General features: G+C 52.1%; 1 protein-coding gene across 1 annotated transcript in view; it reads right to left on the bottom strand.

Moving 5' to 3' along the window:
• The window catches only part of LOC147724094 (desmoglein-4-like), a 110,200-nt gene that overhangs the window by 34,982 nt on the left and 60,421 nt on the right, over window positions 1-14,797 (bottom strand). Inside the window, exon 9 of the mRNA XM_086965675.1 lies at window positions 577-848. Within this exon, the coding sequence (XP_086821801.1) occupies window positions 577-848 (272 nt within the window). The remainder of the gene's footprint in view (window positions 1-576; window positions 849-14,797) is intronic.

Genomic DNA, 14,797 nt, shown 5'->3' with positions numbered 1-14,797 from the left:
CACAGAATTTGCCTTTTGTTGCTGTATTTTAAAATCAACCCTGCCACATAATTTGATCTTCTTCTGCCCCTTAATTCCAGTGGGCCTGATTATTGCTGCAAATTATATTGTCGGCAGTCCTTTCTCGCAATAGCCATACACATTGCTTCACCACAATGCCTGAAGAAGTGAATCACAAACCTTTTGAGCCCTGATTACATAACATGGTTTATCCCTTGCCCCACACTTATCCTTTGACAAACGCCAATGTTCTGCTGTCTGGCAATGGAATAAAAAAATGAGTAGAAAGTAGTCAGGGTAAACATGGCTCCTGGAGCCCATTTACTTTATTTCCCAGACACTACATTCATGATTCCTCAGACTGGGGGTAGCAAGAGTGGTGCTAGGTTTATACCTTAATGAGAACAATAATATCAGCAATTTATTTTCTGCTATTTCTGTTATACCAAGCCTAAAAGCTACATTTTTCTGTCTTCTCCTCTGATAGGTTTACATGCAACATGCATGAAGAATACATTTTAAAAAACTGGAGTTACAATAATCACAAAATCATGGCAATATGAACAGCAATCTTACATGACATTTGTTGCAGCTTTTCCAGTGTCCAGGTCCATGACCTGCATTTTTCCAATGATATAGTTATATAAGGCTTGTCCAGATAGCCCGGCTGGAATGGCGAAGAAGCCTGTGGATGGCTGAAACTGAAACCCCTCTTTCACATTGTCTACTGTTACCCTTATGGGGGTCACCATTGCTTGGTACTGAGATGCCACAGAACTGTGGAATTCCGCTTCATTAACGAGAACAAATCCGAGATTGACACTTTGCATCATTTCGTAGTCAAGAGGCTAAAGTGAAAAAAAAAGTACACACATCAGTGGTTCAGTTTCAGCAGACTGAGGTAGAAAGAAAAACATAAACACAAAGCTCAATCTGCAGCTTTTTCCTCTTGTCTAATATGCTTCTAATGTGGAGATGGATGTTGAACACAAAAGGTGGGTGGCGTTCTAGAGTTGCAATAAGTAAAGTTTCTCTGTTAAAGTAGTATGCCTATAAGTATTTGTCATTCTGCCTTAAACTCTTTATTGTGATAGTACACAGGTTTGCAACATTATTTTAAGATTTTTACATATTTACCTACATTTTCTTTTCTTCCAGTTACATGGAATTGTGCGTGAATCTCATTTAGATATCAAATGTCGAGTTTGTTGAATGGTTTTGTATAAGTTATACTCTTAATTAAGGCGGAGCTAGTATGAATCCAAGATGGTCGCTCCATTCTAGCGGTGCATGGTCGAGAGTCCCCCATGGTTCGAATCTGCTTAGAGGGCAAGTTCTGCACCCCTGCTTTCCATAGCCTACCTCAAGGGGACTCACCAATTCGCCTGATGGTGTTTCTGTCTGGCCCGTCCCCCTTTCGGGACCACTGTACGCTCTTAGGAGTCACACACCCACTAGCTGGGTAATTAATTTCAACTACCGATAAAAGACCTCCTCTCAACTCGGACCCTTCCTTGCTGTTGGCGCAGCAAATATCTGTCCCCTTCCCTGACCAGTATCTTTTTATGGTAGGCCCATCTGCAGGCACTGTTTTGCTTTGATCTGAAAATGTGTGCTTCTTGAGACACTTGACCCCAGACATAGTTGATCCACAAAATACCACAGCTCTGGGAACAGTTGTCCACCCAACTGAATCACAGTACGTAATCACCTTTCACCTTCAATGTTAAGAGCATGTCCTATTATATAAATACATCATTATTTAATGGCCAGACATGCAGACATCGCCATGCTGAAAGAGACTCATTTACAAGCGGTGTGATCCCATAAGTTGAACAGAGATTGGGCATGCTGAGTTCTTGGTTGTAGCCACACTGATAATTCACAGGGGAGCACTCTGACTCTCAAAGCCGCTTGAAGACATGCGAGCTAGTAATCCTGATTTTTTTTTTTTTTTTTTGAAGACGTTTATTATTGTGAAAAAAGTGCAGTACATATAGCAAAGCCTACAACCCTGCGGGCCGGCTGCGAGAAGTCCGTGTATTGTTGGGATATAGGGTTACAGGGGAAGGCATTATGCAGCGTCTCGTTCGTTGTCTGGCGTGCCTTGTCACTAGTAGATTATGCATATTCTTCGCATGTTGCACACGACCATTTCTATAATTGACGTCTCATTTTACATTTTTCTATAATTCAACCATTAACTCTTCAACATAAAACAGGGCTGTTCACATCGGTATGTCCCAGTGTGTCTGTGGTGCCAGTGCTGCACCACGTACCATCGGTGCGCACGGCACCAATGTCCCATCAACTTGTTAGGCATGCGCTGGTGGCGCGTCAGTGAAATGTGGGATCTATGGCTCGCTTGTATGGTTAGCTGTAAAGCTGGTGGGGAACAGGTTCGGTGAGCGGTGGTGTCCCCCCAACTGTCGGTTCAGTGTACGGTGTGTGTGGCAGACATATGTGTCGCCCCTGTTGCACTTTCGGTGGGTATCACCCGCTCCCGTGTTCCCTGCCGAGTGTTCAGTCAGCGGCACCTGTTCGCCGCTGTGTGATGGTGGGTATACACGCAGCTAGTAAGAACAGGAGTGCGAAACCTTTAACGTGGGAGTGTGTAGGGGGCGTCGGGAATAGGGGGGGGGGGAGTGTACTCGTGGGGGTTGTGTCAAGGCTATGGTGCTAAGAGCAGTGGTCGGGCCATTGTGTGGTGGAGAGCCCTCGTGTGCGTGGCTGATTGTGGTCGCGGCTTGTGTGTCGGGGTTCTGTGTTGCTCTCATGGAGGGGGGGGGGGGTGAGCGCGGCGCGCAGCCCTGTCTATGGTGTCGCCGCTCGCGGGGCGCCTACCCTTCTCAGCTGTCTCTGCGTGAGCCCCCTGGCCTCGCCCTCCCCCCGCAGGGACCCCAGGATGTCATCCCAGACGTGTGCGATCGGGAACTGCCTCAAACCTGCTATCTCCTCTCCGCGCAGTGCCGTGCCCTCTGCTCTGGCCCAGTTAATAAAGGATGTGTACCAGTGTGCGGGAGTTGGCGGTTCTCTTCTTTTCCAGTTCCTGGTGAGCAGGCGCTTGGCCGTGATAAGGCCTAGGTCCCAGAACCGGGCTTGTGTTTTATTTTGTTTAGTCCTCTTGTATAGCCCAAGAACGCATGCCTCCCACGTGTTAGGTAGCCCCGGGCCTGTGCTGTGTGTCAGGAGCGATGTCACCTCCCCCCAGTATGTGGACAGAGTCGGGCAGCTCCAAAGCATATGCAGGATGTCGGCATCCAGCAGGTCGCATCTGGGACAGGCTGCGGTATCTGTCACGAAGTATTTATTTATTCTGTCTGGTGACAGATATGCCTGGTGCAGTATGTACAGCTGAATAGTGCGGAAGCGGGAGTTACGTGGGACGTTCACAGGGCTGGCTAGGACCAGTTTCCATTCTTTGTCTGTCCATTCTCTCCCTCGGTGGGTCGCCCATTTGTCCCTAATCGGTTGTGTGGGCCTCTGGGTGTGTATGAGGAGCGCCTGTGCCAGCCAGTGTGTAATGTGTGAGCCTCTGCCCATAACATGTAGGTATTGGATCAAGTGATGGAGCGGTGGCTCCTCCTGGATATCCCCCCAGGACTCCGTGTACGTCCTCACCACTGACGTGTGGAGCAGGAATTGCCCCGCGGGCAGGCCAGTGCTCTCCGATAGTTCCGCGAAAGGAAGCAGGCCCCCGTCCGTGTAGAGGTCTCCCATTGTCTCCACTCCGGCACAACCCAGGGTTCCATGTTGCGTAGCGACACCATACCATTCCTCCGGGGGGTACCCAGCAGGGGAAGGGCGGGGGCATACGGCCTGACATTCTTTGTCAGCTTCAAGCAGCGAAGGAAACATTTGCGGGCTACGGCCATGTGCAGGGGCAGAGGGCGAGGTCCCTTGGTCAGTGGGTGAAACAGGGCACACACCTGCGGGTGCGTCCATTGGTAGTCCGCGTTGGCGGTGTCGTCAAGGTGTGAGTCGCTGAGCCAGTACGTAACCCATTGCAGCTGTGCTGCCAGGTAGTACAACTCCATATTGGGGACCGCCAGCCCTCCCTCCGCCGTCGGGGAGTACAACTTCGCCAGGGCTACTCGTGGGCGCCCCGTGTTCCAGATTAAGCCGCGGAGCATCGACTCCAGTTCGCGGAAGATCCTCGTGGGGACATACAGTGGGACATTTGCAAAGTGGTAGAGTAGTCTCGGTAGCGCAATCATTTTAGACAGAGCGATCCGGCTAGGCACATTCAATGGCAAGGTCTTCCAGAAGTTCATCTGGGCCCTCAGCGAGGACACGGCGCGCACCAGGTTGCCCTCCAGTATATTCTGCGGGTCTCTGTAAATGTGTAGCCCGAGGTACTTGAACGTAGTCGGGTACCAGGTAAGCCGGGCGCCACCAAGGTGTACCTCGCATTCCTCCAGGTCCGGGCTGAAGGCGTATACTCCGGACTTGGTCCAATTGACCCTGAGGCCCGACACCCCTTCAAAGGTCCGGAATATGTCCGACAGTGTTGCAGGCACCGCAGTGAGGTCTCGCACATAGAGTAATAGGTCGTCCGCGTATAGCGAGACCGTGTGCACCCCGTCAGCCAGCGGGATCCCCCATTCCACTCCCTTGTCCCGAAGTAGAGCTGCCAAGGGGTTCGATGGCCAGGGAGAAGAGAAGGGGCGACAGGGGGCAGCCTTGTCTGGTACCCCTGCGTACCCGCACCGTCTCCGACAGCAGCTTGCCCGTCCGCACGCGGACGTTAGGTCTCTGGTATAGCAGCCCGACCATGTCCATGAAGGCATCCCCTACACCAAGTTTGTCCAGCACCGCTCCTAAGAACGGCCACTCCACCGAGTCGAAGGCCTTCTCCAGGTCTAAGACGAGGCACCCCGACCTCGGCCAGTGTATTATGGCCGCTTCCTGGACTCGGAAGAGGCGTCGCAAGTTACGGGAAGTGCTCCTCGCCGGCATGAACCCGTTTTGGTCTGTATGTACCAGTGCCGGGACCTCCAGGGTCAGGCGGCGGGCCAGCAGGGAGGTGAATACTTTGTAGTCCGTGTTCAACATGGCTAAAGGCCTGTAGGACCCCATGCACGTGCCATCCCTGCCTGGCTTCAACAGCGAAACCAGGTTTGCCTCATTTAGTGAGTTTGGGAGCGCCGAGTCCTCGATCGCATGTGTATATAGCTTGAGCATCTCCGGGACCAGTACGTCCGAGCAGGCCTTGAAGAACTCGGCAGGCAGGCCATCGGGGCCGAGAGACTTGCCGTTGGACAATGCGAAGATGGCCTCTCGCATTTCCTCTTGGGTGAATGGGCCCCCTAAGTCTTCCTGTTGCGCGTTCGTCAGGGAAGGCAGTTGGATGTCAGCAAGGAAATCCTCAATGGTGGCCGCGGAGACCCTCAGCTGTGACTTGTATAGGGCCTGGTAGTGCCCCACAAATGCCTGGTGTATCTTGCTTTGTGTGTACGCGATCTCCCCTCCAGCTGTCCGAATAGCGGATACCGGTTCCGTGCGGGACTCCTGTTTGACCAGCCAAGCCAGCAATCTCCCCGGCTTGTCGCCGTGTTGGTGCACCCGGGCGGAGTGGGCCGCGAAGTTGACGTGCCTCAGTCTTTCTAGTAGCGCCGCATGTTCCTCACGGGCCTCCCGTAGCCGGTCACCCGCGCCGATCACCGCCTCCCGCTCCCAATGGAGTAGGTCCGCCTCCACCCTGCATAGGTCTGCTTCTAACTTCTTCTGTATGCTCCCTTGTGTGCCCAAGCAGTGACCCCGTATCACCACTTTGAAGGCGTCACATTCCACACTCGGGGAGGACGCCGTGCCCGAGTTGTCGGTGAAGTACTGTGCTACTCGGGCCTGGAGGGCATCTCTGAAGGGGGCGTCGAGTAGCAGAGCGGGTTGTAGCCGCCACGTGGGGATGGGTGGGTGTGGGCGTTCCCATGCTATTGCCAGCGTGTGTGGGTTGTGGTCTGAATGTGTCCGGCCGAGGTATTGTGACTCAGTAATGTGCGGCAGCATTTCCGTTGTCACCATGAATCTGTCCAGGCGGACATGTAGCGTGTGTGCCCCCGAGTAATATGAGTATACCCTGGTGTCTGGGTTGTGCGCGCGCCATGCATCCTTGAGGTCCCACTGTGTCGCCCATCTTGTGAATGCCTTCGCAGCCCCTAAAGATGTAGCATCTGGCCTGGGTGGGGTCGAGCGGTCCAGTACAGGATCTAGCACTGTGTTGTAGTCACCTCCCAGTACCCAGGGGACCCCGTGCCAGGGCGCCAATTTTTGCGATAGGTGTGTCAGGAAGCTTCCCTGGTCTGTGTTCGGAGAGTAAACGGAAGCCAGGACTACTGGCTGCCCGTCCATCCGACCCTTCACTAGTACATATCTCCCCCCCTGGTCCGTGAGCACGTCCGACATTGTGAAGGGGGTGCCCGGCCTAACCCACAGTAGTGTCCCACGGGCAAACGAGGAGTATTCTGTGGCGTACAATTGACCCCTCCACCTGCGCCGTAGTGCAGCCACTTCCGCCCCGCATAGGTGTGTCTCCTGCAGGAGTGCGATCTGTACTTGCTGCCTTTTCAGGTAGGAATATATCTGGTATCTGCGCGCAGGTGTGTGCATTCCCCTGATATTCCAAGTGCATATCTTAATCGAAGTCATATTAGCGGTGCGTACTCCTCCCCATCCCTCGTACAAACAGCAGCTCCACCAGGGGCTCTCCCATCGCCATCCTCAGCATGCCCATCTCCACCCCCCGTAGTACACTTAGCATTGTTCAGGTAGACATTAGGTAGGGGAAAAACAATAAACAACATTAACCAACTGTGGGCGAGACCCACTGAAATACCAAAGGGGCAGTGGCGAAACGGGCCACCGTCCATAATCTCAATTGAGAGGGACAACAGTTCCAGTCTAAGGGGCAGTGCGCATAAGCACGGTTGAGGCTAAGAGGAAGTTAAGTCAGTTAAAGGGATTCCAGTTCCATCCCTGAGCCTCAATTTGCAGGCCGTTTGCTGGCCACCGGCTGTGGACTGGCGCACGGCGTCGCTCTGGTCCCATGGGGCCCCGCTTGTGTGGACCCCGGCCATTGGGGGGGAAGGGTCGCGGTTCTGTGCGAGCTCTCGGCCCCAGTCAGGGAGGGCACCCCTCCCCTTCCAGGCCGCATCTGCAGACGGCCAAGGATGAGCACGGGTCAAGGGGCAACCCCACCATCACCAACCCCGTCAACCACCAACGCCATTTAGGCAGTACTCACTGTTTCTGTGGTCCGCTGTCCATTCGGTAGGCAGGGGGGGAGAGGAGCACACCCCCGGGTGCACCTGGCGCTGGCTGCGCCTCAGCGTCCCATCGGCCATTGCCGCTTCCCCCCCGCCTGTACGGTCATTTCCCAGACTTCTCCTGTGGGGCTAGTGGATCAGGTCTGAGGTTTGCGGCGTGACCACCGGCAATTCCACAGAGATCTGTGAGTTCGGGATCCCGTAGATGGCTTCGTCGTCGTCGCTGGGCGCTGTCTGCTGTCCGTCCTCAAGGTGTGATTCCTGGGAGGGTGGGTTGCTGAGCTGGGAAACTTTCCGCATCGCATCGCGTTGTTCCTGGAGCATCTGATCCAACGGGGGAGAGTGTCGTGACCCTTCCTCTGCCCGCTGGGACTGTTGAGTTCCGTGTCTCCGGCGGTGCCGTGGGCCGCGCCGCCTGGGCCTTGCCTCGCCCCCACGATGGTGCTTGGGTGCCGCGTCTGTGCCTCCGTCCAGCCACTCGCTGACCTCCCCGGGGGTCCCGAAGAAGTACGTGTTGTCCCCCGCCACCACTCTCAGCTTCGCGGGGAAGAGCAGGGAGTATTTGAGGCCTGCAGTGCGTAACCTCCTCTTAACTTCCAGGAAGTCGTGTCTCTGGCGTTGCACCTGGATGGTGTAGTCGGGGAAAAACATGATCGTCGCATTGTCTATGCGGATTTCACCCATCCTCCTCGTTTCCCGCAGCACTGTGTCACGGTCCCTGTAGTTCAGTATCCTGAAGAGTAGTGGTCTTGGGTTGGCGCCGGTCGCGTAGGGCCTGGTCGGTACTCGGTGCGCGCGTTCCACGACAAAGTGGGGCGATAGCGTGCCTTCAGGCAACAGGGTCCGTAGCCAGTCTTCCACATGTTGTGCGGGGTGGTTCCCTTCCCATTTTTCCGGGACACCTACGAGCCTGATGTTGTTGCGTTTCGCCCTCCCTTCCGCATTTTCGGCCCTGTCTTCCAGGAACTCTACTCTGTTCAGGAGGTCCTGCACGTGCCTTCCGTTTGGGTGACTCTGGGCTCGATCTCCTTCACCGCGCCCTCCAGGACCTTGGTTCGGTCGGTCAACTTCCTGTGGTCGTCCCGCAGGAGGGTCAGGTCCACAGCCACGCCGTCTATCTTGGACTCTAGGGAGGTCCTGGTCTGCTGGAGCGATTGTTCCATTCGCTCGACGGCCGCCAGCACGCTGTCTAGTCTCGTGGCCAATTGTTCGGCAGCCATTTTGTCGAGCTGTTTGTTCGTTTTCCCTTTCTGCGGGGCCCCACCAGTCCCGGTGCGGGTCCGCACCCCTCCTGACATGTGCGGGGGTGCACGTCCAGCAGAGTTGTTGTCTCCGCCACTCTGGTGGCACCTCTGGGATCACCCCCCGCCTGGGTTGGGGGTCCGTTGGTCCGAGATTCCCCCCTCGACCATGGCCCTCGTCTCCCCCGGCGGGGGGGTGGGGGGTCCGGCGGGTCTCCTCCCCTCCGTGGCCCAGCTCCGCCACGCAGCCCCTAGTGCAGTGGGTGTCCCAGGGGTCCGGGTGTCTCGTGTGCGGTCGGCCACTCCTTCCTGGCCTTTTTTCCCCTGCACGTGTGCCTGTGCGGAGGGGGGGGGGAGTCCGCAATTGTCTCTTCAGGTGTCCTCACTGCGGGGGGGGGATGTTCGCTGTGCCACCAGCCGTTGATTGCAGGCCTGACCGGGGGCACCGGCCCGTGGTGGCGAGTTGTAGGTGGCCTCTCCGCCCCGGTCCCTCCGTATCTACTCTCGTGTCTGTGACTCCCCGGGTGGCGCCTGGTGTTGTGCGGCGCCCCAGGGGCCGCCCGACACTCCCCCTCCTCACCGGGTCAGTTCGCGCTCCTTGGTCGCCTCAGGCGCGCCGGTGGCAGTCTTACTGGATTTGCGACGTGGGTGCTGGGCCCTCGTCGTCCTCTGGTCAGGGCAGTAGCGACAGGGCTGTGCCTCCGCCGAGCCCTTGGCGGTCGCCTTCTGAGCGGTAGCAGTCCACTGGCGGCCCTCGGGGAGTGTGGGCCAGGCGCGGTGGCGAGTTGTGGGCGGCCTCTCCGCCCCGGTCCCTCCGTGCCTGCCTGTGTGTCCGTGAATCCCCGGGTAGCGCCTGGTGTTTGTGCAGCGCCCCAGGGGCCGCCCGACTCTCCCCCTCCTCACCGGGTCAGGTCGCGATCCTAGGTTGCTTCAGGCTCACCGGTAGCAGTCTTACAGGGGCTGCGGCGTGGATGCTGGGCCGTCGTGGTCCGCTGGTCGGGGCAGTAGTGGCAAGGCTGGCCTCCGCCGAACCCCCGGTGGTCGCTCTCAGTGTGGCAGCAGTCCGCTGGCGGCCCTCGGGGAGTGTGGGCCGGGGCCTATGCGCTGGGCCCAAGCCCCGGTCTCTCGTGGCGTCACTGCCGGCCGGGAGGCCTCCGGGTCCGCAGGAGGGTCGTAGGACAGGTCGGGGTCCGGCCCGAGCGAGCCTCGGGTCAAAAGTCGGCCAGGCTGCAGAGATGACCTCCGTGGGTGTCCGCCTGCAATTTCCGGCGGCCTCGGTGTATTTTGGCGGATAATTGGCTCGGGGAAGGGGAGCTTTTCACGGAGCTCTACCCAAGCACGTCCTCCGCCATTGCGTGCTTAGCCATGCCCCCGAGCTAGTAATCCTGATAGAGAAATGTATACCTCATAAGACAAATCAGATAACCTAGTCAAACATTACAGTGCAGACAGGGTGTGCGTAAACTAAAGGGCGGCAGGAACATGCTTGACATCTGGTGCCTGCTGAACCTAACACACACATGACAGACTCACAAAGTGAATATTTCTTGGTCTGTTAGCAGACATTTTGGATTGTTGCTTGTTGGAAAGCGTTGCCACCGACCACTCGTTGGTACATCTTGACTTAGAACTTTCCAGGGAAGATCACAAATAAGAAAACTAGCACACAGGCAGTCTTGCGACAAATAAAATCTTATGTCCTATATTCAGCTGTATGTCCGTGAGAATAAATGCTCGGTCTCTGTGGTACAGACCTTATGGGAGGCAGGAAAATCCACATAGAGGAGTCTTTTAATTAGAGACTCCCCCATAGCCAAACATCAGTCTAGATCCAAGCAGGTAACACTCTCAGGGCCTTACAGAATCCCACACCAGTGACCTCTCACCTGCATAAAGTGGGTACTGCTGTCCACTAAACATTTCCTGATTTCTTTCTTCACAGGGACAGCAAAAAGGTCATGGTGAAATTAAAGCCAAGGCACTATGAGCATGGCAATTATGTTGGTACTGTTGGCAGCACAGCTTCGACAGAGAGAATGGCTGATGGCTATTACTACAATAAAAGGCAAGGCGTCCCACCTTCTCATTCACCCACTCGACTTTGCTAGTTATGCGCTCACCTCCGTGATTAACGTCAAAATTTAAATCCTAGATAGAATATTAGCATCTAGGCTAGGTAAGTTCACACCATCACTGGGTCATAACTTGCAGGTGGGGTTTGTACCCGAACTATTATTCAGGAATCATCATTGGATGCTTTTCTAACCTCTGTGGAGGACCAAAGACGATGCAGCGAAGGACCTGACCTTCTTGTTTGATGCTGAAAAGGCCTTCAACATGGTGGAGTGAGGTAACCCCTTCCGGACCAAGAGAGGCTATATCTCAGAACAGATTTGATATTATTAGCAATATCTGCTGGATCTAGGGTGATCCGTTGGCTACCGTGAACTGCAGAGGCTTTGGGTGCATGGAATATTGACTCTCAATGGGAGGCAATTCTGTACAACAATGACATTCTGTTGACTCTTTCCAAGCCTGAAATCTCATTCTCTGCATTGATGTCCTTGTGTGATTTATTTTCCGGGAACAGAATTGACTGGGATAAGTGTGAAGACCTATCTATATCCAGCACCACCACTAGAGGCAGCCCCAATATCTCTTATACGAAATGGATCCATAAGAACCTCAAGTACCCCACTTCTGGTAAAGACTGACTTTCTGAAATGAACTGACCTATTCCTGCCACTATTGGGGATGGTGCAGGTGATCAGGATGAAGGTAGCTTCTGAGTTTGATAACATATTTGGTATGTTGCCAATATTAATTCACAGGAATTAGGCTAATTTGTATGGAGTGGGAGAAAACATAAGATCTCTAAGCTGTGTATGTACGCTGCTTTGAGGGCACTGTGAGTCCCCCATATGGACTCTTATTGTTATGGCACTCCTCCTGTCGGAATTGGTCTGCTCTACTTTTTACCACAAGTGAGGGAAGTCCCAACATGGATGACTATTAAAAAAGCTACACTCCACTGCCTGGCAACAATGCTACTGTTGTATATCTGCAAAAGAGGTCTGCCTTTTCTGGGCAAGTTGATTGTCCCTAGAATGCTCCTGGATTGCAGGACAGTGCACAGACAATTTAGAATATTCCTGTTCTTCCCACTGTTGCATGGATGAACCCCTGTGTGGCACGATGCGGGCCTACTGATTAGTGTTCCATACTATTTAGGCAGCATTGGTTCAACATGGGGGTATTGTCCCTGGATCATCTATACCTTGATGCGATACCCAAATCCTTTGCAGTCTTGAAGTTGGAGTATGGTCTAAATGAGTCAAAAAGACAGTTGACAAATTGTCTAGACTGCCACATTGGCCTGCTACCTGTTCTAGTGGACAGACAATTTAGAGTACACCAGCTCTTCCCACTGTTGCATGGATGAACCCCTGTGTGGCACGATGCAGGCCTATTGATTGGTGTTTCCTACTATTTAGGCAGGAATGGTTCAACATGGGGGTATTGTCCCTTGATCAGCTATATCTTGATGCGATACCCAAATCCTTTGGGCTCTTGACGTTGGATTATGGTCTAAATGACTCAAAAAGACAGTTGACAAACTGTCTAGGCTGCCACATTGGCCTGCTACCTGTTCTAGTGGACTTTCTCAGTAGAAAGTACCTTACACTCTGTGGACTCTCTCATTGTGTGATTGGAAGGTGTGGAGCACTGATAAACTTTTTTCAAAGTCCTCTCAATGCACATCCAAATTGCTTTGCCAGACTGTGATGAGGAAATAATACTCTCCTGGCTTGCTCTGAAATCAAACAGAATATTCAAGGAGCCCAAGCTTAAATTCTAAAGGACACCACAGTAATTAGTAATGGACACCAGAGTGATTGCATTGAGAGAACAAGCGGGGCACTCTAAATACTAGAGGTGCATTTAGGGGGATTGTGATTTACTACAAGTGTTGTGGGCCTCTCTCATGCTGAGACAATATTGAGATATGATCTGAGTTAAACTGAAGAATGTCAACAGTGTGCCAGTCTTCCCATTGACACACTCATCCCACATGTCAGGGTAGACATTACTGGATTGAAAAGCCACTAACATAGCCTAATATGAGTAGAGACATCCATGGCAGTTGCCAACATTTTTATTTAGTGCCACTGGTGCAAGGGCATGATGTCTTCTATGTCTGTGACCCTTTCCTCCCCTTTCAGGGTTCTGATGAAAAGGATGGGGATGGTCCATAGGTGGTAATCTGCAGACATGGACACTGTAGACTATCATCCCTCCCACTGTCTCCCCCATTCCTTCAACAGCAATACTGGAGGAGATGGTAGTCACTCACACATTCATCTGGGGTATCGTTAAGCCCACCCACAGGCGTCCTCTGGGAATGTCTTATGTCTTGGGATGGAACTCACTCTTGATTGTCTGATCTTCTCTGGCGGTCATGCCCGCTGCACACCCTCCCTGACCCCTCAAGTAGGTACACAAAAACCTTTTGATTTGGACTCTGGGGCCCTTTGTTGTACGCAATACAACACAGAATAATGAAACTACCCCCTTGAATACACCCCTACACCAGATGATGCTTATTGAGGTGTAACCTTGAGGATGTGGTGTGACTTTGTGAATTCTGGGACGATGTGTCACACCCAAGTGAGTGACCCCTTTTCTGTGTGGCAGGCTTTCTCCCCCCATGAAACCTGTCCCATGCTATGTTCTCGCCCAACCTCACTACTCCTCTTAGTGTCTTCCTTAAATGTTGACTGACGACTTTTCCCGTTTTGCCAAGTGGGACATCTAGAGTCTATCTTGTATTCTCTCATTTCCGCTGATCTCTTTTCTAGTCTTCACCTGTTAAGAAAACCTGCTCTGATTTCCCAAAAACTATATAATTTCTGACTAACCAGTTACTGGGTGTATCCCTAATATTACTGAGGGAATTAGGCCATATCGGCGATAGGCACTGTAGGAAGTGTATTGTTGCATGGTGCATTTTCTGTTAGTAACTGCTTAGGACTTCCAATTTGAACTATGGGTGTTCATCGCCCCTTTTCGAGTATGAATGGTTCTACGCTTAACAAACTTTTTTGGAGTTCAATTGCACACTAATCACAGATTCTGCCTTCTCTCTATGTTTTCACCTGCATGTTTTTGGTCTTGAAAAAGAAAAGAACAAATACTGCCAAAAACAGTCTACTCTTCAGACCTTGGCCATTTTTGTTTTCGGCCTGTGGGTTTCTTGTCACATAGAGACAGAACTTAAAGCTGCTTTTCACATGAATAAAAATGAAAAGGATATGGAATCCAGAAAAGGCAAAAATATCGAGAATACACTGCAATTAAGTAATTATCAAACAATTGAGTAATATTAGCATTGAGGTTAATGCACTACTTTAGCTAGGGTACAAATGGCTTGGGTTAGAGTTAGGCTTAGGGCAAGGGTTAAAGTTAAACTTAAAGTTAGTGTGAGGGTAAGAGGTAGCTTTAATGGTTACAGTGAGATTTACATTTGAGGTCAATTATAACAGGGACGGCTAAGGGAAGTTTAGGGTTAGACTTAGGGTTACGGTTTATGAAAGAATTATAATATCATTGTGGTAGCTTTGTGTAGGAGCAGACTATGTAATATTTGTAAGAAATGTGTTTGGATGGGGTTCCGTCTGGGGGATTCTTTATAATAATATTATCTGTAAAAAGCTTCTAAGTGTTAATATAGATTCAAATTATACAGCTTTGCTCAGGTGGTTTTTAGCATGACTGATGATCTAGAGATGGCCAGGCCCGCTATTCGTTCCCTGCGTATTCTTGACATTTCCAACTTTTTCGGCCTCTTCTTATGGCCTGGATTCTATTTCATTCACGTAGAGCAATTTTGTTTTGTTTTGCTCCTGCCCCCCTTTTTCTTGCTGTTACTTTCTCGTTCATGTCTTTGGTTTAGACACCCTTTCATGCAACACTCAGGGTTCAAGCAATGTTAGCATGACCATAAAGCTTCCTCATGGAACACCAATTTGATGCAAAGTCATGCTCTGTGTGTGACCATCTCGATGAGGCCTATTAAGAACTGTCTGGTACGTATGCAGAGCAAGGGAGATCCTATTTCACAACAAATATTTGATCTACAGGTTGTCTGCTTTTGGCTTTCGTTATGGTATAGTAGAATTTAGTAGGCACATAGGAAAGAGGAGAAAACTGGTTTAGGTAACCAGACAATGATATGGGAGAATGGTAATAGGACCAGCATGAGAGACCATGATGTTATGGGGGAGCAGAGAG

This window comes from Lissotriton vulgaris, chromosome 4_1 (assembly GCF_964263255.1).
Source record: "Lissotriton vulgaris chromosome 4_1, aLisVul1.2, whole genome shotgun sequence".
Taxonomy (NCBI): Eukaryota; Metazoa; Chordata; class Amphibia; order Caudata; family Salamandridae; genus Lissotriton; species Lissotriton vulgaris.
Note: the sequence above shows the minus strand (reverse complement) of the source record. Positions and strands in the feature narration are given on the sequence as shown.